The following is a 23,995-nucleotide window of genomic DNA, read 5'->3' on the forward strand; positions in this document are numbered from 1 at the left end:
GCTTTTCAGAGACTTACGCGTCAAGGCGAATGGACTAACAGCTTGCCGCTCTGTGTAATCTCCTGCTGACGACAGCAATATAGACCCTATGCAGAAAATTATGGGCAACGCTTGTGTGAGATCACTTGTTTGAGTTGAAGGTTCCGAGCAGTTCGTTGTTTCAAGTTGCATTCGCTCCTCTGGTTGAGTTGCGCTGCTGAAGTTTTTCTTGGATTGGTGAATGGCAAGTTTAGTGGACTGTTGATGATGTGTTCACGCCTTGCACTTTCCTGGAGTTTATAGTAGTTCCACCTGTACGGTACGTGGAGCTTGGGATATATCGTAAGGCCATCATTAACAGCATGTTTCCCGAAATCAATAAGGTGAGGTCATGAATCCATGATATTCCATCTTTAAAAAGTTATTATAGATTGTGATGATATTTTTAAATTGTTTTTATTTCACTGAGTCTGAAAAGTTATTAATGGGAGAGTAGAATGCGGATTCCCACATTTTCCCAAGAATGTTTTTATTTATTGTTATGCCTAACTATAACTGTAAACATTATGTGTTTTTGACAGATTACCACCCATATGTGTTTCTGATTCAACTGTTGTGATGGTCTGACATTTAGTGTTGACAGAGGCTGTGTTATGCTTCATCAAACTCATACAGTAACTATCACACTGAATCACCAGGAAATCAACCTCTTTCTCAGTCTTCAAGAATGTTGTTGTTGTTGTTATTCAATTATCTTGATAAATCTTCATTCATAAACAATCTCATAATTAACTTTTCAATGTCACATCAATAACCAGCCAAATACATCAAAGTGTATTTTGTGTAATTCAGTTTTTCAACTCTGGTTCAGCGTATCTTGATGGGGTTAATGCTCCCTTTTTAATGCATCTAACTTGTATAGTCTATTATTGCTCAGTATACTACATTTATCTCTTTATGGCGAGAGTTGTTGTTTTCAGTAACTGTCAATTACATATTTTCATAGTATGATTATCAGTGACATGAATGTCTTACATTCCTCATGATGTGCTATGCATTAACTGGTACTATGAGAGTCTCTGAAAATACACATTCAGTAATACTGAAATCACTTTCAAAGTTCAGCAACAACCCAAAAGCCCTTTTCGATATGTAGTGGGATGAACACTGCAAATAGTGACGATAGGGTGAGGGTAGGATCCAACTGGATGTTTACATGTTAGTGTACATCTGGTTGCACAGGGCTCCATTGCTTTACTGACCCTCAGCCCAACTGACCCACCTGGACCCCATTGACGTATGTCTCTTAGGGACAGGGTACTGTATGAACCCAACCCCAGCGAACATGCTCCACAACTACTCTGGAAACAGGGGGTATCCTGACATCTCAGGTGCCTTCAGTTACTGGACTATCAAGCTGAAATGACACATATCCAGTTTTTCTCGGTAGTTTACACCATGAATTCAATTCTATGAAACTGAAGTTCCTCATGCCCAAAGAAATAACGTACACAAGCACAACAGTAACATTTTCAGCAGAACAGTTCTCATTGCTTTCACACAAAATGCAAATGATAAGCACCTTTTTGCAAAACAGTTAACATATATTACATAATATATCTATATATTGACCAACAAAACTTAATTATTTCCTTACAGCATATAGCTATTTCTCCAATTAGAGTGAATCTCTACTCCATACATGTGAATTCTCATTGCTCAACAGTTCAAATGCTTACTGTTTTTCACCTTTGTTTTCAAATGAAAGTTGTCCAACCTGCAATGCATACTGGTGATTACAGTATAGTTACTATTTAGTGTGTCATTATGAAATTAATGGTGGATTTAACTTTTCATTAGATGACAAAGGATACAGTTTTGATGCACTGATTTGCTTTTGTGACATGTATTCAACGTTTTGAGAGTTATAGTGCATTTTGCAAAAGAAATGTGCTGTTTTGGCAAACGTGTTAACTGTTTAGGGGAACGTGTTAACTGGTTTGAAAAGTTGAATAGTGCTTCAAGAAATGTGCTCAAGCAATCAAGAAAAGAAACGTTATTGCACACTGAACAGATAGGTATTGTGTGTTTTGAAAGCATCCCTGGTTATTTGAGTATGAAAAAAGTTCTCTACAATATATGGCTTCATTGGCTTGAAGATGCCCATTGGCCGAGGCACATACAGTAGAGAAGCAGTTCTTTTTGGCTGATGATCAGGCCTAATGGGATTGGCCAGCTTAGTGCCCTGGCTGCCACAGTGACCCAGCCAGTGCAGCAGTGGGGAAGGCAAGGTTGAGTTACTCTGACCGCTTCTGCAGCCTGCAGGTGTTAATATTTGAATGAGTGGTTCCGCCTGGGGCTCACATTCCAAACATAGCCGAATGAAAGGTAAAGGTGATCCAAGGTGGATGCTGCTGCTATCCTACCACCGTAAATGCACCTTATTGTACCCCCCTCTGTAAGAGGTCCACTTATTCTGGTTCTGGTTATGTGAAAAAAAGAGCAGTGCAATGCTTTACTGTGTAGACTCTTAATATAGGGTTTACTTTCACAGACTGTCTTTTTGTTTTCGTCATAAAAGAAGGAGAACCACTCTCTGCAGTACTGTAGGGTTAGGGTTATATGTTAAATATATACGTATATATGTCTTTTATACTCTCTATAATTGCAGAGACAGATACTGTAATTGTAATCTGTCGAGCCTATTGAGTGCTGGATCAAGTCTATTCTCAATCTGCTCTAGTTGCTACCCCGGCCAAATATGCCCAGGCCTCTCAGACTCCTTTGTGTCCATCTGGGATGGAGGGTTTAGTTCACCCATATGGTGTCTCTCGCCTCTGACACGCTCCCCTCTGATTAAGACACGTGCTAGAATGGCTATGCTGGCAGTGCTGACCCTTAGTACACACACATACACACGCACATGCACACACCTACACACACCTACACATACACACACACACACACACACACACACACACACACAAACCAATGCTGCACTAAATGAATGCAGGTGGTAGAAAAACTGATTGAGAGGGAGTGAGTTATCACACATTATGGTCTTCATATGAGAGATTCTAAGGAGAGAATACTGCATCATCTTTTATAGCGTGGCAGAAATCCTGCTTCTCTGCCCACTGGCGATATCTGTGAGACCCACCGTTGTGCTGGGCCTGAAAATTACGGCTGCTTATTCACAGCAGTGCTTTGATGTTTTGGTTACAAAACATATATGACTTTGATTAAGATTAATTGACCTCCATAATGAGTCATATTGAATCTATTTAAGAAAACAGAATCTGATTTGGGAGAAAAAGATACAGTATTTCCGCAATAGTGTATGTAATGTCGTCACATTGATGGGTACAGACCAGAGAACTGGAGTCTTTGTGCATATGGGAGCAGCCTTTTTCTGTTTCTCTATAACTACCATAGTCCTCTCCCCCCACAGTCTACCAGACCAGAGGCCTTCCCCCACTCTCACAGACTGCAAACTGACAGCACCCGTCTGGGGACCAACCGGCCCTACCCACAGGTGAGTAGCTAACAACACCCACTCACATTCATCTCACCCCTGATATTGCCTGGATTCACCCACTCGATACCCTCCATGTCCCCTGACTCAGAGCAAGCAAGCCCCTCCAGGCCCCTCCTAGCACCACCGCCCGCATTTGCACTAAGACTGTTAAAATATCGCCTTTTAGGTCCTCTCCTTTACTCTTCTTTATTTATACCAAAACCCTACCTCACACTATGGAAGGGTGCGATGATCAGTGGTTCATGTTATTAGAGATTGATAGTATTTAGCAAATCATTGGGGTAACTCCAGCCTTGGAATTGCTGTTTCATACCAATAGCAGTCCCTGATGCCCTGCATAATAGTTGTTTGATGAAGCAACTCCTGCCTCACCCCTCCCAAGAGGAGGTGGTATTATGGTACTCACACTCTCTCACAGTTCAGTTCACACAGTAGAATAGACCTGGATGTGTCAAAGCAGGCAGGAACGATTGTCCTCCCTAATCAGCACGACTCCAGTTGTGTACAGGCAGGCACGGTACTGTGTTGTGAGTTTACCCCTTGCTTGTTGTAGCGGCAGGTGCATGGGTCTATGTTTGGCCTCTGTCTGTATGAGTCATAACTCAGTTGGCAGACATGTCAACAGCTTGTGCATGCGGCACGTGAGGTTAAATATCAGAGCTATGTATAGAACTGGGGTGCTCTTTACAGCACACGTTTTGGACTGCTGTATTTACTGAAATGAACAGGGCAGAGCATATATACTTTTGACTCTACAATGTAGTGGGTTGGGTTAGGTTAGGTTACTGTAGGTTAGGTGGGCAGAAAAAGGGCATCCATTGAGGTACACAAATGTTTATAATCCATTACCTTGGCCTGGTGTAGTGTAGAGGTCTCATTTCTCCCATCATTACCTGGGCTATGGCTGCACGGCAGTGACACATGTAAACGTGGTCCTACAGCAAGCAGGATGGCAGCTAGAGAAAAGGGCCCCTCATTTCCATCTCCCCTACAGAAGCATCAGTGACAGGCTCTGTCAAGGCCCAGTCCTCAGGCTTTTGTCCCTGCTTCACTCTCACCAGGCTGGGCAGACTGCTCAGTAATTCCACCCTCCACCCCCGGGGGTCCTGGTTACACGAGACACACCACATTCAGAACGTGCCAGAGTGGACAAACTCTACAGTAGCGACAGTAACCCTCTCACTCCCTCCCTTTTCCAAACCATAGTCATACAGTATGTTATTCAATTATTTACCTTCACTGTTGTCAGGCATATTCTCAAACCTATATCTTCCATTATTTTAACCATCTCTTTCTCTCTCTCTCTCTCTTCCTCTCTCCTTTAGAAGTTTGGTACAGGTGTCGGGACATTGCCTCAGCTGGAGCCCCCAGTGATCCAGGTGGTTGTCAGCAATGCCAAACTCCACCACCAGTCTGACAGCATCCTGCCCCACATCGCCAACAAGGGGGTGCAGAACAGCTACCAGACTCACCAGGTTAGGCTACATTTCACTCTCTGCCACACAATACTGTGGGTCTCCAACAGTACAGTAGCTCATTTTACGATTGCACGGTACAGAGGTTACATGCTATTTTCAGAAACTACACAGTAAAAAGGTCATTATTACTTCGTAATAACCTATGAATTACTGGTTCCACCATATATGTTGAATAAGGCCTTTCCCACAGTCACCAAAGTGGTGAGGCGACACAGTAGTTGACCTCTTGATCCCTGTGTGATTGACAGGAGGAGAGACCAATGCCGTCCCAGTTCCCCACACGGTTCGGGTCCTCTGTGGAGAACGTGTCTGACTCCATCACCACCAACAGCCACACCAAACAGGTGGAGAAGGAGAAGCTTTGTGAGGGACAACGGCTGCCCATGTCTCCAACAGGTTGGCTACATGACAGCAGAAACGAGGGGATGAGATGCTCATAGACATTCAGTTTTATTCGCTGTGCGTAAATACACCTCTTGGTTCATGGCAACTTCTCTCCCCAATATATATTTTGTAGCCTACATGTATTTGTATATGGGGTGATGCATTTGATTGATGCATTTGATATCGATACAGTACATCAAATTGTTATAGATATTCAAATTGGCTAGAGATGTCCTCTCTTACACTCCTCTTCCTTCCCCTCCACGGCTGCAGTGGCACTGAAGCACTTCCAGGGCCGTCTGACAGAATTTGAGCAGGAGGAGATCATGGACTACTCTGAGGTCTGGTTCCTGGGTCTGGACACCAAGAAGATCGAAGGCGCTCATGGGGCACCTCAGAATGCAGGCTACGATGATGAGCACGGCAGCTACAATAAGGTAAGATCTAGATTAATATCTTTAGTGCTGTTTCCTAGATTATGCCTCCTCCTAAACAAAATATGATTTTGTGAAAGCACAATTTACTCCAGGTCTTGGCTTAATCTGTGACTGAAGTTTCCAGTTATTTAATTAGGACAGAGGGTTATTGTTGTTGTTATGTTTGGCTGAACATAATTGAATATATACTAAGATACACTGACTAACTGGTCAGGCTGCCACACTGACTTCTTCCTTGACATAACAATAAATTGCATTATAATGTAATAGATCACATTAAGGCATGAGGACAGTTAGTCCTGGCCAAACCATATGAGCTGAACTGAGATGCAATGTGTGTCTTATTCTGATCAGTATGAATGTACTGGCCTGTCTCAGACTGACTGACTGGGAGCTGTGTTTAGACACATCATGGCTGTGTGTCTTCATTCAAGATCACTTCATCTGGGTCACACAGAACAAGTTAGGTCATGTTAACAATGCTGACAATGCACTGCACAATGATACAATGAAATACGGTGCAGTGTTATCAGATTAGCTAGCATTTGTCTCAGTGAGGTAAACGTACCCTGAGAAGTCATTACAGTCACCATAGAAATGTATATTTTATCATGAACTACCAATGAATTGTGTAGTCAATTATGTAGGACAATAAAGTTGATCGAATCGAATATAATGTAGCCTATACAGTAAGGCTCCTATGTTTAAAAACATGATCTAACATACCAATACTATACTGTAGCTACATACAGAACAGTACAGTACAAAACACAGAAAATATCCTCTTAAATATCCTCCTAAACAGCCACTTAAATGTCTGTCCTGTTCCCAGGTTCTTCATGACCACATTGGCTACCGCTTTGAGGTGTTGGAGGTGATTGGAAAAGGATCCTTTGGACAGGTCCTCAGGTGTCTGGATCACAAGACCAACGAACTGGTTGCCATCAAGGTCATTCGTAACAAGAAAAGGTACAAACAACACCTGTGTCTTCATATGAGCTTTCAGTGCTCAAAGACTCTGAAACTGACATTCTTATATATGAGATCATTAGGGTCATTAGAAAGGTCATTTGTCCTTTTCATGACCCTGTTGTGATGAGGTCACAGACACGCCTTTGATCATTTTATTCTTCTGGGAGGATGTATGGTCACCCTGATCCCAATTTAGGGTGTTTGAAGTCCTCATCTCTGGGTGTTGTTTTACCTGTCCTCCTCTCTCTGAGTGAATGTGACTCTGTCTGCTCCTATTTGATTGATGCAGATGCCACCGGGCCTTACAGCCCTTCAATAATGCAGAAAACAAAATGGTGCTTACAGCTGCAGTGCAGCCTCAGGTCAGCCTCAGGCTGGCCACTGTCACTTTGTCTTAAACGGTCTTGTCCCAAAGATCCTGTTTCTCCTGGGAGAGGACTACTGTACTATGGGCCAAGCAGCACCTCTGTTGTGTTGCATTTGTGTGCAAATCAGAACAACCTGAAAGTTTGATCGAAAAATATTTACCAGGACATTTTACTTGGTGACTGAGAAACGCTTACTTATCCAATACATTCCACCTGTTGGTGGATTGAAGCTTTCAGTCCAAATCAGACATATTATGATGATGATTGTGGTACAGAATCTATGTTTTGGGCTTTCACTGTAGGCTATTTGAATTGATCAAATTAAGATTGGCAACTAACTCTGTTACTTATTTGACCTGCAGATTTCACCACCAAGCTTTAGTGGAGCTGAAGATCCTGGATGCTGTGAGGAGGAAAGACAGAGACAACTGCCACAATGTCATCCATATGAAGGAGTACTTCTACTTCCGCAACCACCTCTGCATTTCCTTCGAGCTGCTCGGGTGAGTGTATACGCACGCACGCACGCACGCACGCACTCTCTCTCTATGTCTCTCTCTCTCTCACACACACACACACACACACACACACACACACACACACACACACACACACACACCCATACAGACACTTGCATGCACAGAATCAAAAAAGTCCTGGAAGAGGATAAAGAGAGCATTGAATTATTTATTTATTAATCAAAGGTATTCATGGTTAGGCACCTCTCCCAAGGATCAACAACAGGACTTGAGCACTAAACTCCCCTATCACATGCACAGATCACTTATCACTAGTCACCTCATCTGCTCCACAACTTTTGACAAGTCAGTCAGGTACAAAGTGAGTATCACAGCCTCAAACCAGCTGTGTTTTTAGCATAGATAGCCTTTATCTCCCATTGAGAGATCAGTGTTGTGTACCAGGCTGGGTGACCTTTAGAAGACGTCTTGGACTGCCACCTTGTCTAGCATTACTGTCACCGAATCCCTTAGTTAATGTCTTGATTAGGGCCCTACCTCTTTCCTCTCATGGTGTGAAGGCTCCAGTTACAGCAGCCAGAAATTTGGTGCTTCCCACAAGTGCCAAGAAATACCAGCCGTGTTTATAGGAAGAACTCTCAGATCCTCTCTGCAACAAATGTGACAACGTCCTAGATTATTATGTCTTATGGGTTTAGCAGAAAACATTCCCTTCCTTAATCTTGTTATTTTAGCTACTTGACTGCATGGAGAGCACTATAGATCTGCTGCATAAATTACTCTTTTATGTCATTTCATGATCTGAGGTAACAGACGTCTCTTAGTCTTACCACATCAGACCACTAAACAAACGACAAAATATAAAAGGGAGAATAAATGTAGCTGATGCAAGTGTTCAGAGTGGGACAGACTGAGGGAATCCTGGTAGAGTCTACTGAAATGTACCAGGGGGGTTCAAAATTGGTGTACTTGTGCCCCCTAGTGGACTAATGATTCCCTGTGTTCTCTTACAGAGTGAACCTGTATGAGCTGATCAAGAAGAACAACTTCCAGGGTTTCAGTCTGGCCTTGATCCGTCGTTTCACCCACTCCCTGCTCAAGTGCCTCCAGATGCTGCACAAGGAGAAGATCATACATTGTGACCTCAAACCGGTAGGATACTGTCCCCCACTGTTGAACAGTATATTTATACAAATAGTAGCCTACGCAGGATAGACTCAGTCCATATCAATGCACAGTAATAGTATCTTACCATGGAAAATAAGTGTTTATAGAGGGTCTAGTCACAATTGTTATTAATCACTTTGATGAATAACTTGTGTTTTTATCTTTATTTCACAACAGGAGAACATCCTCCTGTCTCAAAAAGGACAAGGGAATATCAAGGTGGTGGATTTTGGCTCCAGCTGTTATGAGCAGCAGAGAGGTGAGTGTTGAACCATTCTGTTATGCTTGGTATATAAAATCTGTCACCACAATCTACCACAACACTCACATAACTACTACTATGACTACTAACAAACTCTCCCCTCATCCCTCACTCCCCATCTCCCCCTCTCTCCCTCTCTTCTCTTCCCCTCTCCCTGTGGCATGCCCTCATGTAGTGTACACCTACATACAGAGTCGTTTCTACCGCTCCCCAGAGGTGATCCTGGGCCACCCCTACAGCATGGCCATTGACATGTGGAGCCTGGGCTGCATCTTGGCTGAGCTCTACACCGGCTTCCCCCTCTTCCCTGGGGAGAGCGAGGTGGAACAGATGGCCTGCATCATGGAGGTACAGAACACAACAAAAAAGTTAAACTTCACAAAACATTCTTATATCTGCTTACTATTTTGCTAGTTTGCTAGTGATCTTCAGTTCATAGAAATAAACATACTCTTCTTCTGTTGGCCATTAAAGTTTCTGTTGTTGGGATGTATTTAGCAATCGATCATCATTCAAGGAAATTGTCTTCTTTAACTTCACAGGTTCTTGGAATGCCTCCAAATGATTTTGTGCAGACATCATCAAGGAGAAGGTTGTTTTTTGGTAAGGACTTTCGATCATTTCTATTCGATTTTTGTGGGGAAATATATTAAATATTTTTGTCCTGATGTATACCTGTTTTCATAATGCCTTTTGCTTACAAACATACAATTAAACATTAGGACGAGGTGATGAATCCCTGGTTGGATTTTTAGCAAATTCTAGTAAATGACTCACTGGCGTTATTGATGACTTGGTACAGATTCCAAGGGCAACCCAAGGAACATCACCAACAGCAAGGGGAGGAAGCGACGACCCAGCTCCAAAGACCTGGCAGGTGTGTTGAAGACCAACGATCCTCTGTTCCTGGACTTCCTACGACGCTGCTTCACGTAAGTAACACTGATTTGAATTCTAGAATTAGGTACAAAATTGCTTATCATTCAGTGGCTCACTGTATCACTTATAGCAGGAGAGCTGTTGCCATGATAGTGCTGGTAGACCTGTAGGTTGTTTCTGATATTTGACCCCCCCCTACTCCACTCACTGACTGTACTGTATATGTTCTTATACGGTCCAGGTGGGATCCATTAAAGCGTATGACCCCAGATGAGGCAATGCAACATGATTGGATCCAGGAGGCTCGTCTGAACAAGCTCCGGTCCAAAACAAGACCCATGATGAGGAAGCCTTCTGAAAGTATGAGCAGCACAGAGAGCAATTATGAGCACACTTTCCGCAAAATAGTCAGCAACAGGACAGGTGAGACAAGACCTCTTACTATAACTCTCGATTTCTCTGTACTCAAATGTTGGAATTTCCTTTCTTTTGTTTTTGATTGTTCTAAAATTAATCTATTTGGTGTGTGAGATTGTCCCAGATTACACCTCACCTTGACATCAACTATAATCTATTCCGAGAGAAATAATATGTCTGGGCGCTTAGCAGCATAGCACACTCATGCACATATCACAGAATCACAAGGTTCCTGGTTTGATTCCAACATTCGACATATCTTGCATGTCATCCTTCCTCTCTCTCACACATCCTTCCTGTCAATCTCTACTGTCTCTATTCCAATAAAGCAGAAATGCCCAAAACATATAAAAAAATAAATAAAGTCCTCTTTTTTTAAGCAGCAGAAAAGGTGGGGACAGACGGCAACGGCAATGACAAGCTGAAGAGAGAGAACTCTGCCACGCAGGGCCAGATGGTGACGGTGGAGCGGCTGCGTCCCATTGGTGCCTCGGCAGAGGAAGAGTTGTGTGAGGGCGTGGCCAAGGTCACCAGGGACACCAAGCAGGAGGCAGGCGGAGAGAGGTCCGTACACATCATCATCAAGCCCCAGCTGGACGTGGGCACGGATGGAGAGTGCCCAGTGTCTGCCCCCCATCATGTAGCGAGCCTGGACGTGGGGAAGGAGGGGTAAACCCCACCAAGTGTTAACTGTTGTACATTGACTTTTTAAAATATACTATTTATATTTGAGTTCACTCTACCAAAGCTTCAAAAACCTTCTTTTCCATCCCCTCCTGTACCGTCAACAGAATACCTTTAGTTTCTGAAGGAGTGAGTGCAATAAAGGCTGAGCCAAAGAAAGTTGTTTTTTTATATAATTTTTGATCTTTCTACAGTAGAGAAAGAATATACTTTAAAAAACGGTTTTTTTCTTCTGCATCTTGTAGACTGTAACACGGTTTTAATTATAACACATATTTATGATGATTATGATGATTTAATTATGTACATTCGATCCAAATCATAAGAAATTACAAAAATGTATTTGTAATACGTTATTTTCCTGTACATATCCCTGCTGTGATTTTTAATGTATGTAATGCAGAACATGATGTATGATAATAATATGCTTCAGGTTATTGGACAATTTAGACAAGGTTTTACTTGTTCATGAATTATTTGTGTATGAGAAAGAGATTTTGTACTCTATTATGTCTGTGCTCGTAAACATTTTTTTACTATTAGACACTAAGAGACAATCCTTTTATCGATAGTTTGTGCCTTGCAGTATTAGAATCCTTGCACTTTACTACTGTGTGTACTGTACTGTACCTGGGATTAGACAATGTGGGGTGCTCCATTAAGATAGTTACCCTGTCAAATGAGAGTTGAGCAATCATTACTCATATCACTGGCCAAGAAATATTCACCATGCAAGTAGCATTATTTTGTGTTAATCAGATTCCCAAGGCAGATTGTAGAATTTATGGGATTCCAGTATCGAAGGAATAGAACAGAGTATAGGATAGAACATTCTGGTGTTGGTGACATGATTTCTCTTCTCTTATTTTTAGCTGAAATTAGTGATTCAATTAGTGTTCTAATCAGAAATAGCATGTATGCATTCATTTAATTTACATCTGATTTATGCCAATACACCTAGCTACATAAGTATGGAGGAATCACCACCCGGTATCTCAGTTGGGTGCTGAATCACCACCCGGTATCTCAGTTGGGTGCTGAATCACCACCCGGTATCTCAGTTGGGTGCTGCTAAATTGATTGACCAGTGACAGTTACACAAATAAAGACTGAAGGCTAACGATGTCCTAAGGGTGGATTAAAAGTGAAGTGTGTGACGTATTGTTATGTCTTTTTTAACTGTGAAATAAAATAGTTGTTTCAACTCACAGACCTCTTGCCTTTTTATCGTCTCTGTTTTAATTATTTTTTTCCTTTAAAGTGCATTCATTGTATTGCATCTGTGTATGACGTGTGTAATATAAATAAAGTTTAATTTGAACAAATTAATAAATAGCCTAAACTGTTAGCCATGAATAACTTGGCTACTAGCTTAGCCTACTAATTTAAACACATAGAGGATGTTTCTGAACACTTCTATATACATTTTGATACTGCCATGATTGAATCAATAAATGAATCATGAATGATGATTCATGCCATGAGAAAGTAAAAAAGGCTACACTGTACATCCAAACCAAATTACAATTCTTCACTGTGCAAATCATTCACATACAGTGCCCTGCATAAGTAATGGTACAGTGAAGCATTTTTTCTTCTTTTGGGTCTACACTCCAGAAGTTTGGATTTGAACTTTCTGTTCAACCCCACCCCTGCTGGAATGTGAACCCCAGTACACATCAGAGCCAAAGGGTTAAATCTTTACAACAGCTAAGCATTGGTGGTTCAGTGGTAGAATTCTCGCCTGCCACGCGGGAGGCCCGGGTTCGATTCCCGGCCAATGCATGCATACTTTTTTTTTTTAGAGCCCCTTCAGTGCACAGTAGCACAATCAGAAACTAAAACTTGTAGCAAAAACGTATAGGGCCAGACATGCTGAGGTGGCAGGTTGTATCTACATAGATATATAGTGCCCTGCGTATGTAATGGACAGTGAAGCATTTCTTCTTCTTTTGGCGCTACATTCCAGAAGTTCGGATTTGAAATCAAACAATTGCATAGTGGCCCTATTTCAGGACACCCAAACGGGATGGGACAATTGGCTTGACAGGTGTGTTCTGTAACATCATTTGTGCAGTCATAAGAGAGCTCTCAATGTCGCATATTGATTCCAGGCTTGTAGAGTCTGCTATTGGTGTCTGTCAACATGAGGACCAAAGAGACGTCAATGAACATCAGGGAGGCTATTATGACGCTGAAATATCAGAACAAATCAACCAGAAACATAGCCAAAACCTTAAATTTACCAAAATTTGGAACATCATTAAAATGAAAGAAAGCACTGGTGAGCAAATGGCCTGGTAGGCCAAGGAAGACTTCTACAGTGGATGACTAAAGAATGCTTCCCATGACTAAGAAAAAACCCAAAACAACTGTCCCACAGATCAGGAACATTCTCCATGAGATAGGCGTGAAAGATTGACATGTACCAGAATGATAGCAAGAGTAAAGTGTTGAGAAAAAATGGAACTACCCAATATCCACCACATACAACCTCATCTGTGAAATATGGTGGAGGGGGTGTTATGGTTTCGGCATGTACAGTATGGCTTCCACTGGAACTGTCTCACTTGTCTTCATTGATGATGTAACTGCTGACAGCAGCAGCAGGAAGAATTCTGAAGTGTACAGAAACATCTTGTCAGCCCAAGTACAAGCAAATTCCTCCTTATTGGACTGTGCTTCATCATGCAGCAGGACAATGACCCAAAACATACTGCCATAGTAGGAGTTTTTCAGGGCCAAAAAGTGGAAAGTTGTTGACTGGCCAAGTCAATCTCCAGATTTAAATCCAATTGAACATGCATTTAATTTGCTGAAGACAAAATTTAAGGCAAAACATCCTCAAAACACACAACAACTATAGGCCTGCAGTACATGCTTGGCGAAGCATCACCAGAGAAGATACCCAGCGCTTGGTGGGGTCAATGGGTTGCAGACTTCAGGCAGTTATTGCATGCAAAGGATTGTCAACCAAATACTAAACATGAGTGCTTAATTTGGACATTTAATAAATCTGTCCCATCACTTTTGGTGGCCTAAAGTTGTATGATTAGATTATGTGTTTTTATTATGTGTCAAGTGTAATTTCTTCATGGTGATAGCAACATGTACAGAAAACTCCTTCAATAAAAGCTGACAATTTCTGCTTTCACCTCATAGTAACTGTTTGATTTCAAATCCAAGTATAGAGCCAAAAGAATAAAACATGCTTCACTGTCCCATTACTTAAGCAGGGCACTGTATGAGGGCGCTATAATCACCTGCAATGCAACCATTCAATCGTGATGATTTAATCTATTTGCATAGTCTTAATCCATCATTATCTTTACTTTTTAAATATCTATATATACAATTGAATACAACTTTGATACAAGTTTATTACAACATAGCAGTAACAGTTAGTGAACCATTTTGAGGCAAAATATGAATATTAGCCTGTAGCATCAAATAAATTGAGCTGTGTGCAGTGGTGTGATTTCTCAGTCTGAGACATTTCTGTGATGGATTTTAAATTATTCACAGAAACAAATCATTTTACACGATGAGGGCACTTATGTGGTTTCATCCCAGAGTCCGCATATGTGCCTTACACCCTGAATGCTAATATGTTGCTTTAGGTTTTGTGCCGAACTGAAACGCTTTTCACATTGATTGCACCGATATGGTTTCTCCCCTGTGTGAATTCTCATATGGGTATTTAAATTACCCACACAGGTAAAGCATTTACCGCAATCCTTGCACTTAAATGGTTTCTCCCCAGTGTGAATCATAATATGCCATTTCTGGTGACCTATCCTAATGAAGCCCTTCCCACACACTTTGCACTGATATGGAGTCTCCCCATTATGAAACCTCATATGGGATTTCAAATTAGAATCGAAACACACAGAAATGCCACACAAATGGCACAAATAGTTTGCGCTAATGTGAGTTTGTAGATGATCGATAATGAATTGTATGGATTCAAAACAATCCCTACACACACCACGGAAATATCTGTGTAATGCTCTCGCGTGGTTAATCAAGCGAGAGGACATCCCACACACCTTGCAACCATTAGGTGCAGCATGTTTGTGACTGGGGGATTTCAGGTATCGTTGCTTTGTAGTTGTCCTGTCTCCAGTACTGACAGGTGAGCTTTGTCCTTTATTTGACCAGGTTCTCTTTGATTTTAGTGGCTTTAACCCCCGCAGTAGTCCTCCACTCTCCTTCCCACTCTCTAGACATCGCTCTGATCTTATTCCGTTGGTGCACTATGCAACGCGACAGGAATTATTTACTTTACCACCTCCTGCTGTTGAGGAACAGTATTAGCGCGTTTCTCAGTTGCAGCATTTTAACGTTTCGAATACTAATGCTGTTTTACCCTTCCATCTTGCCGTAGAAAGCACTGAGTGACAGGAGAATCATGGCGGCTTCAGCGCTAGTTAGCCGTCCTGCGAGTGTCCTTCCCAGGTTTTCAAGTGAGTAACACCAAACAAGCACACTCCGATGATGGAAAGACACTGTGAAATGTGCGGTTGTGATACGGTGGAAAGAATAACGTTCAATCTGATGATCATAGTACTGCTTTCCAGACGCACAACTACCTTCTGTGACCCTATTTTGTGCTATGACCTAGCTAGCTTTTGCTAACAAAAATGCTGCTCTCTAAGCTTATGTGTTATTGATTTAGTTGTTTAGTTTGTGAATCTCCAGACTAGTGCAGGCAATCATTTGACTAGCTTAGCTAGCTAAGAATGGCAGCTTAGACAGAGAGAGATTGTGTTTGTCGATCAACTATGGTCTAACTTGCATAGCAGCTGTTGTAATATTGTATTGTATATTTTGTTCCATCCTAGGTCAGGTGGACCAGTCATTTCCCGTTTAACTGACCCTAACAGCTTGATCTCTGACATTATCTCAGGCCTATGCCAGCTGTTATTTTAGCCACCTGTATGACTTCAAAATGTATGCATTTTGTTTTCACACAATACTGCTTATGTATCTGTTGCATACAGTATTGTATTACAAGCAACAATAACCCTGCAGGTTCCTGCACCCCAGTGGTGCTTTCAGCCGTCCCAGTGACAGTCCAGCAGAGGAAGGTCCATCATGCTGTCATACCCAGAGGGAAAGGGGGCCGCTCCTCCTCCAGTGGGGTAGCAGCCACAGTCTTTGGAGCCACCGGGTTCCTGGGCCGATATGTTGTCAATCGACTTGGTGAGTTTAGTTGGCCCTAGGGAGGGGTCAGACTCATGTTTTTGAATATTGAATATTGTTCATATTGCTAGGTGCTAGGATCAATTCATAATTTCAACAAAAATTATTTAAAAGAAATAAATAAAATACATGACTGTGTGACTGGCCAGCCAGGAATGATTTGATACTGACAGTGAGTGAATGAAAGAGCAGGGTCTGCTGTTACTGGATAGAATGATGACCAATGCCACCTACAATTTCACAGACTAGTGGCTTGCTAAAGCTGTGCCACTGAAAGTGAGGGAAAAGGAGTATTTTTCTATTACCTATTTGGACCCCCTTGATTGACTCGATTAAACTGACTCACCGGCCCGAATGACTTAGTGACTATGACCGTTCATTCCAATTACCTAGCCGCCCTGTAGCCTCTAGTATTGTCAGTAAATAATTGTTGAGGCTGATGTAAAGGAACACATCTAGTGTGATGGTTCTGTGAACTGAACATCATCTTTGTTTACATAGAGTACTGTATCGTTGTTTCCAATGGGACTGTTATGTGTGTTTATTGGTCTGTCATGTGTTTTTGCAGGTCGTATGGGTTCTCAGATCATTATTCCTCATCGGTGTGACCAGTATGACCTCATGTACTTGAAGCCCATGGGGGATCTTGGACAGATCCTCTTCATGGTATGTAAACATAAAGGCCTCTATGATGTCTCATCTCAAACCACCTCACTTATAAGTCCTACTCATGTCTATATCTGTGTTTTTCTCATGTAAAGTTACCCTTAAACGTTCCCATCAACCTCTCCTCCTGCTATGTTTCAGGAGTGGGATGCCAGGAATAAGGATTCCATCAGACAAGCATTGGCACACTCCAATGTGGTCATCAACCTGGTGGGACGAGAGTGGGAGACCAGGTAGGTAACTCATTAGGTGGTTGCGGCCTTTATAAAACGGTTTATAAGTATCTTATTCTGCTCTTGAATGTAACTTATCCATTATTCTACCTTTTTCGATCTCTCTGTGTAAAGCAACTATCGCTTTGAGGATGCGTTCGTGACAATCCCTCAGCAGATTGCGAAGGCCACCAGGGAGGCTGGCATCACAAAGCTCATCCACGTGTCTCACCTCAACGCAGACATTCGCAGCCCCTCTAAATACCTGAGGAACAAGGTCATGTACCCTGAAGGGCTTTCATGAAATCTCCTACCATGCCATTATATTTATTACCCAAAAAGTGATCTCCTGATAACATCATTCAAAGGTGTTTTCTTCAGACTTTTTCTTCTTATCTTTTTCCGTTATCACGTATGTAGACATGTATCACATATTGAAGGCATGTATGTAGATATATCCCACATACACAGATTAAAATGTGTATAGATGTAATGTGATATAAAGATCTTAGATGTAGCATCATGTTGTGTCATATAGATGTGTATCTCATTGTGTAGTAATGTGTAATACAGATGTATGTCTATAATGTGTGATATGTCTGGTGTTTCTGTGCAGGCAGTAGGTGAGTCTGCTGTGAGGGATGAGTTCCCTGATGCTATCATCATGAAGCCTTCTGAGATGTTCGGGAGGGAGGACAGATTCTTCAACCACTTTGCCAGTAAGTTGCCTAAGCAGGAGGGTCACCCCTGATTATTTTCATTATATTTTCGCGAACTGGTGCATGTAGTCCAGTGTGAATGGTCTGATAACATTTTACTGGTTGACCATTAGATTAAACAAAAAGAAGTCTCAACGTGAATCTGAATTCATTCATTGGATCATGTTTGACATAATTGTAAGTCCTCTATGGCACTGGAAACTGTAGGGGGAGCTGTTGCATGTTTGATCACTTGAATTGCAGTGCATTGATAAAAAAAATAAACAATTTTTTACATGAATTCATCTTAATACATCAGTAAGTCTTAAGGAGCTGTAATGGTTTTCTTTAAAAATGAATGAATTATTGGTCTTTGTTTAAAAATGTGGGGTAACTTTATTTCCCTGTGTTGACATACAGACATGCGCTGGTTTGGGAAAGCTGTGCCACTCATCGCCATGGGGAAGAAGACAGAGAAGCAGCCTGTTCATGTGAGTCTATGGCCCAGTTCCCAAAATGCCCCAACTGCTGACACTCTTGTTTATCTGAAAAAAGATTGGATATTGTAGGTATAAGCAAGATGGTAGGAGCTCCACCTTGCTCTCTCATAGGTTGGGTGGAATTAGTTTTTGCCATATTGCTCATACCTATCCAGTACCCTCAGATCTACCCAAGTGTCTTATTTAGGGAGTTGTGGCTCTGGACAGGTCCTATCTGTCCTTCTGATCTCAGCTCTGTGTCACCTTACCGCTGAGGCACAGGGACTCAAAAGACTCATTCTCCCTCTTTTCTCCTCAGGTGGTGGATGTGGCCAAGGCAATCATCAATGCCATTAAAGACCCTGACGCCAACGGGAAGACTTATGCCCTAGTTGGGTAAGGACTTATTATGGCGTTTACTTTTAATTCTCAATATACCTGTTGATCCTACAAGGCGTCACTGTCAATTGTATCTATTGTATCTATTCTTTACAAATCTGTGGCAAAAGTGACAATATTAGCCAACCTGTTCATCAAGCTGTTTCTGTGTTCTTTGTTCCTTTATTACTCAGACCCAACCGCTATCTCCTTCATGATCTGGTGGAGTATGTCTATGCTGTGGCACACAGGCCTTTTGTACCCTACCCCCTGCCACGCCCTCTGTATCAGTGAGTATGCAGTACACACCAGTGGCTATTTTTGCTTGTGAACCTGATATACTCAGTTTTTCCATTCCAATTCTTTAGCCTTTTCCCCATTAATGATGATATGGTAGTATAGATTGTCATGCCAACCCTAGGAGCAATGCCAAGTAACCTCAATGCTGACCAAAAACATCTCTCCTTCTTTAATTTCAGTCTTGTTGCAAGTTTCTTTGCGATGAACCCATTTGAGCCATGGACAACTCCAGACAAAGTAGATCGGGTAAGAAAAGGCAACAGAGGTATAACACGGAATAAACAGCTAAAGAAAAAGCATGTTTTTTATTTTTCATGTGTCGTGTGTTTAAGATTTGGCATAATAACGTGTTTGTGGTTATTCCAGTTCCACAGCACAGATCTGAAGTACCCAGGACTTCCTGGCCTGGAGGATCTTGGCATTACTCCTGCCTCTGTAGAGCAGAAGGCCATCGAGATCCTGCGGCGTCATCGTCGCTTCCGCTACCTGGAGGCGGAGCTGGACGAGGCCAAGCCAGCCAAGACGGTCAACTTCTGAGAATCTCTCCGACCACCTGACACGACCACCACCAAGACCACAGGCTCCTCACCCTATACTGTGCTGTCTTCTTTTACAAATATTCTCTGTACATAAATAAATAAAAGATGATCATCTAAATTATTTTTATGTTATGACTTTTTCATGATTCTGAATATTGTTCCTAGGTAGATTAGATTGCATTTAGACGAGACACCAGATGACGACACACCCCATAGTCCCAGAGAGCGACTGATGAATCAAAATGTGTATTTTTGTTTTTCAGGATTGGACAGCTTCACATTTGGAGTTGCAAGCATTTTAGTTCATTATTAAAAGATATTTGAGGAAAGGGACAGAGGAGACTAAACCCTATTCATTTTGACCACCAGAATGGACTATAGGCTAAGCTCTAGGTCTGTATTTTTGTGTGTGTGTGTGTGTTTCTGTCTGTCGGTCTGTCTGTCTGTTTGCAGGAACAACCAAAGCAGAGCAAAAACTGAAACCTCAGCCTGTCGTTACCAACTGTCGGGTTAGGGTTCCAAATAAAGACAAGTTTACAAGTTGCATGGTACTAAAAATTATGCAGTATTGTGCAACTTGTCGCAGTTAGCAATGGCGGTCGGCCATTACAGTACATTAACACAAAGTTTAATGACCCTAAAATTCTGCATGAAGCAATTTAACAGCTCGAGATTTTCACAGATGTCTCTTATTGACAAAGAAAATCTCATATCCCATTAATCATAATTTTCCTCAGTGACATCAATCATTTTTATCAGCACTTCCTCACGCAGAAAAACTGATCAAATCAAAAAATCTGAAAGACTCCTCAATTGTGAAGGAAGAGGTGGTGAAGGAGGAAACGCAGATGGTGGCAAAGGTGTACCCAAACTCATTCCTCTTTACCAAGTGGGGTGATGAACTCTTAGAGGATGAGCAGAGAATGGCGGAGGCTCTGTTCCAGAATTATGGATACAACATCTTCCTGAGTGACAAACTGCCACTAAACAGAGATCTTTCAGACACACACTCATTTTGGATGCCCACATTGAAGTTTACTTGGAATGGTGAGTATGGAGTTTTCCCTTTATCTACTGTATCAATAAGGTGTTTGCACTTTATTTTCTTTAAAATTAATAATGTCTGCTTATCTTTTGAGGTGCCTGTCTGCTGTTTGTTGTCTTGTTGTTTATTTGGTATGCCCATCTGCAGGGCGGAGCCACTATTGGCTAGGACAGGACAGGCACATTATGATGTCTTGATGTCAGATGTAAAGATGTTGAGATGGCCAATGAACAACTTGTGATTCAGGAATGCACTGGCCAGACATAGGAACTTCAATCCATCCTCAACCCGTCTAAAGTAGGACCAACATGAAGGGATTGTCATAATCCAATACAATCTTCTTATGAAGTTCAGTGTACTGTTTGAACTAATGGTTATGGTCAGACATTAGTGAGCGTATGAATTTAACATCACATATTCCTACATAATCCATGAAGATAAACCAGGCAGTCAGCACGATTCTTACCAAACTGAGGTCCGCAACATCCGAGAGGATCCGAAGGTATCCGAAGTTCAGGTATCTTAGCAACGGATATGTTTACAGAGTGAATTGATATTCTCGCATCGGAAAATCAATGGGAAAACCTGATAAAGCCTACGATAAAATGTACAATGTTGAATTACTGTCAGACCGCCTTACTGCGGTAAGTCTGGAGAGGAGGCGGAATAGAGAAATGCAGCGTCAAGACCGGATTTTCAATTCTCAAGTTAGAACAATTGGGGTAAGTTATTGTTACAAGTGCTGGACTCCATGCATTGGGACCGATATTTTGCCTTGGAAAGGATCATGGTGATCGCAACCACTTTCTGTTTTTTTTCTTTTTATATACAGATTGATAAAGAAGCTATTGATTTCCAAATAAATGAAAAAAAGAAAAAGGAGGAGGCTGAGACAGATTTACAAAAAGCATATGGTAAGTGTAGAAAATATGTAGGTAGTAGGTCAGTGCAGGGAGGACATTGCCTTTCCATTCCATTCCTGGCAAAACACTGCATTCTAAGTAATGTTAGAGTTCCAAACACTATAACTGCTCTGTATTAGCTTCCCTTCAAGGACTGGTTAAGCAATCAGGTTGTAAAATCTCTGACAACAATCCTAAGCGAATACATTAATTTGCTAGTCATGACAAAGTAAGTAAGTGTCTCAGTGTCATATCTCTTATGCATTGGAATGCCCTGTAGCTGCAGATCTGGTGCGTAACGACAGGGCGGCCTGCCTGCTTGATCAACGCCAAGTCAAAGATGAGCGTCTGATGCAGGAGGCCATTCTAGGCTTCCGCCAGAACTTCCAGCAGCCCTGGAGTCGGCGGGAGTTTGACCTGAATGACCCTGAAATGCTGAAGAAGCAGGAGGGGATCCAGATGCTGCCTGGGCTGATGGGAGAGGACCCAGACAGCCAGGGGAGGACTAAGAGGCAGCAGGAGCAGCTCAGGATGTGGTCCTTCCAGCAGCAACACGAGTTGGCCAAGGCACGATATGAACAAAGGCTAGAAGGTATAGTACCATGTAGTTCCCAGATACTTCTCTGTCCCAGACACTTCCGCCTCAAATGCTATGCACGCCTGGTGACGAGGTTTCGTATCATACAACCGAACACATCATGCCTGGTACTACGCCCTACACCAGGATTCTTCAACTCCTGTCCTGGAGAGCTACTGTGTGTGCAGACACTCAGTCCAGTCCTGTGTAGGACTAATATTTACTTGAAACTAACACACCAATTTTAAACAATCAACCAATTATCATGGTGGTCTTGGGTTGTATGGCATTGTGCCAGGTGTGTTAGTGCAGGGCTGGAACAAATGTCTGCATATTTATTAGCTCTTCAGCACAGTAAGAGAGTAAGAGTAAGAGACTCCGGCATGCTACTACACTATCAAACTCTGCCTCTCAAACACTGCTGCCTTTTCTCAAATGTTCGGCCTCTCCCTCCCCCCTTTAGAAGAGCAGTATGACCAGCGCAGAGTAGACCTGGACAACAAAGCTCTCCAGCTGCAGAAAATTGAAGAGGAGAGTAGGAGAGCCGTAACCCTGGCCACTAAAGATTTCAACCTGGCTAAGGTGACTCATTATAATATTACCTGCTGCCTAATAAGGTGTGTTGCATCAGGATTCATGTAACATCCTGTAACATGCAACATTACATAACTTGTCTACTGTGTGGCGGCATGTGCGTTTTTCAGCATGGAATTTGAATTCATAGATTTGTATACAATATCCTTTATTAGCCCACAGATCAAAAATCATAGGGTATACATTTCATGTATTTCATCTATATTCTATTTGTATGGTTCCCAGGCGGCGGAAACTGCAGAGCGGCGTTATCGGGAGTGGCAGCAGGAGGAGGAGGACAACAGGACAGATATCCTGAACCAGCTGCAGGGGGAGCTCCTGAGCGAAAGCCAGGATCAGGGCATCAGTGTGCTGGGCCTGCCTCGCCTCAGACCTGACAGTTACAAGGGCCTCAGCAAAGAGCAGCTGCAGCACATCATACAAGCCCAGCAGCAGCAAGTGGAGGAGAAGATGGTAAACCTGACATGTTGTCTGTCTGTCTTCCTGGATGTGTATCTTCTGGATAATGACTGAATCAATTACTAAATGTGTGTGTGTGTGTGTGTGTGCACGCATGCGTGCACATATGTGTGTGTTCATATATTCATATTCTTTAGAGAATCCGCGCAGAGCAGCATGAGGAGGAGCTCCAGCAGGATCATTTCCGCGTGGCCTCGGCTCGTACGGCCCTGCTCCTGGAGAGACAGCAGGCCCGCGTCAACAAGCAGCTAAGGCGCGCCCTGGACAACGTCAACGCACAGCTGGCCGACGCCCACCACGCACAGTGAGTCGCTCCCCACATGCTCAACATAACCGTTCAACACACTCTCTCTGACTGATGTTGCACACGCTAAAACGAACAGACGATATCACACATGGACACAACTTTGATTTATATATTTATATACAAGGTGAAATACAATAGTTCAATTAATTACAATGCAAAATATCAGATGCATGCAACATTCAGACATGGACACACCTGTACATTATTTCTTTCTTGAACAAACAGAAATTATTATTTTGAAAAGAAGATATCATTTTCTTCTGTTACACTTGTCATACTTCTCCACTACACCATTACTAACATATTTAATTACTTTCACAACTTTCTCTATCTCTCACACAGGATGGATCCTACTTTCTATGTTACACTTTTTAGACGTCAGTGGCCTATAATTACTGAAAATATAGGAAAATACTCCTGAGGATTAACAGTTAATAATCACTCCCTCTCTCCTCTGTGTGTTCTTTTTTTCATTTCAGGAAAAGCTATCTTGACAAGCAAGTGTACACTAACAACCCAGATGAAAGTTACTTCTCCCAGTTCAACACCAGCAGTCGATGAAGGACTAACATGCCATATTATGGTGTACA

The 23,995-nt window shown here is 42.2% G+C and overlaps 3 protein-coding genes across 3 annotated transcripts; all 3 read left to right on the forward strand.

Annotated features, from left to right (window-relative positions):
- Nucleotides 1-341: 341 nt before the first annotated feature.
- dyrk4 (dual-specificity tyrosine-(Y)-phosphorylation regulated kinase 4) lies at nt 342-11,004 on the forward strand (the record flags this gene model as incomplete). Its single annotated transcript, XM_083667266.1, is given in 15 exon segments — nt 342-362; nt 3,431-3,514; nt 4,843-4,992; nt 5,244-5,391; nt 5,653-5,816; nt 6,649-6,785; nt 7,519-7,659; nt 8,649-8,787; nt 8,980-9,061; nt 9,240-9,412; nt 9,607-9,667; nt 9,867-9,996; nt 10,185-10,366; nt 10,744-10,969; nt 10,971-11,004. Coding segments are annotated over 15 exon segments (1,872 nt in total).
- Nucleotides 11,005-15,443: 4,439 nt separating this feature from the next.
- Nucleotides 15,444-19,642, forward strand: ndufa9a (NADH:ubiquinone oxidoreductase subunit A9a). Its single transcript, XM_083665984.1, has 11 exons — nt 15,444-15,510; nt 16,079-16,249; nt 16,818-16,915; nt 17,057-17,148; nt 17,263-17,404; nt 17,744-17,846; nt 18,246-18,316; nt 18,624-18,700; nt 18,877-18,972; nt 19,162-19,228; nt 19,349-19,642. The coding sequence occupies exons 1-11, from the start codon at nt 15,456-15,458 to the stop codon at nt 19,517-19,519; spliced, it is 1,143 nt and encodes a 380-aa protein (XP_083522110.1). The 5' UTR covers nt 15,444-15,455; the 3' UTR covers nt 19,520-19,642.
- A 1,529-nt stretch (nt 19,643-21,171) lies between these two features.
- ribc2 (RIB43A domain with coiled-coils 2) lies at nt 21,172-23,993 on the forward strand (the record flags this gene model as incomplete). The annotated part of the gene is made up of 7 exons (XM_083667232.1): nt 21,172-21,288; nt 21,399-21,480; nt 21,749-22,060; nt 22,509-22,627; nt 22,865-23,092; nt 23,236-23,402; nt 23,885-23,993. The coding sequence occupies 7 exons, from the start codon at nt 21,172-21,174 to the stop codon at nt 23,964-23,966; spliced, it is 1,107 nt and encodes a 368-aa protein (XP_083523358.1). The 3' UTR covers nt 23,967-23,993.
- Nucleotides 23,994-23,995: the final 2 nt, after the last annotated feature.

This window comes from Argentina silus (genome assembly GCF_951799395.1).
Source record: "Argentina silus genome assembly, chromosome: 3".
NCBI classification, from domain to species: Eukaryota; Metazoa; Chordata; class Actinopteri; order Argentiniformes; family Argentinidae; genus Argentina; species Argentina silus.

Coding starts and splice junctions, on each gene's coding strand:
- ndufa9a (XM_083665984.1), top strand. CDS start 15,456: ATGGCGGCTTCAGCGCTAGTTAGCCGTCCTGCGAGTGTCCTTCCCAGG. Junction 18,317..18,623: donor CAGAGAAGCAGCCTGTTCAT/GTGAGTCTATGG, acceptor TTTTCTCCTCAG/GTGGTGGATGTGGCCAAGGC. Junction 19,229..19,348: donor CTCCAGACAAAGTAGATCGG/GTAAGAAAAGGC, acceptor TGGTTATTCCAG/TTCCACAGCACAGATCTGAA.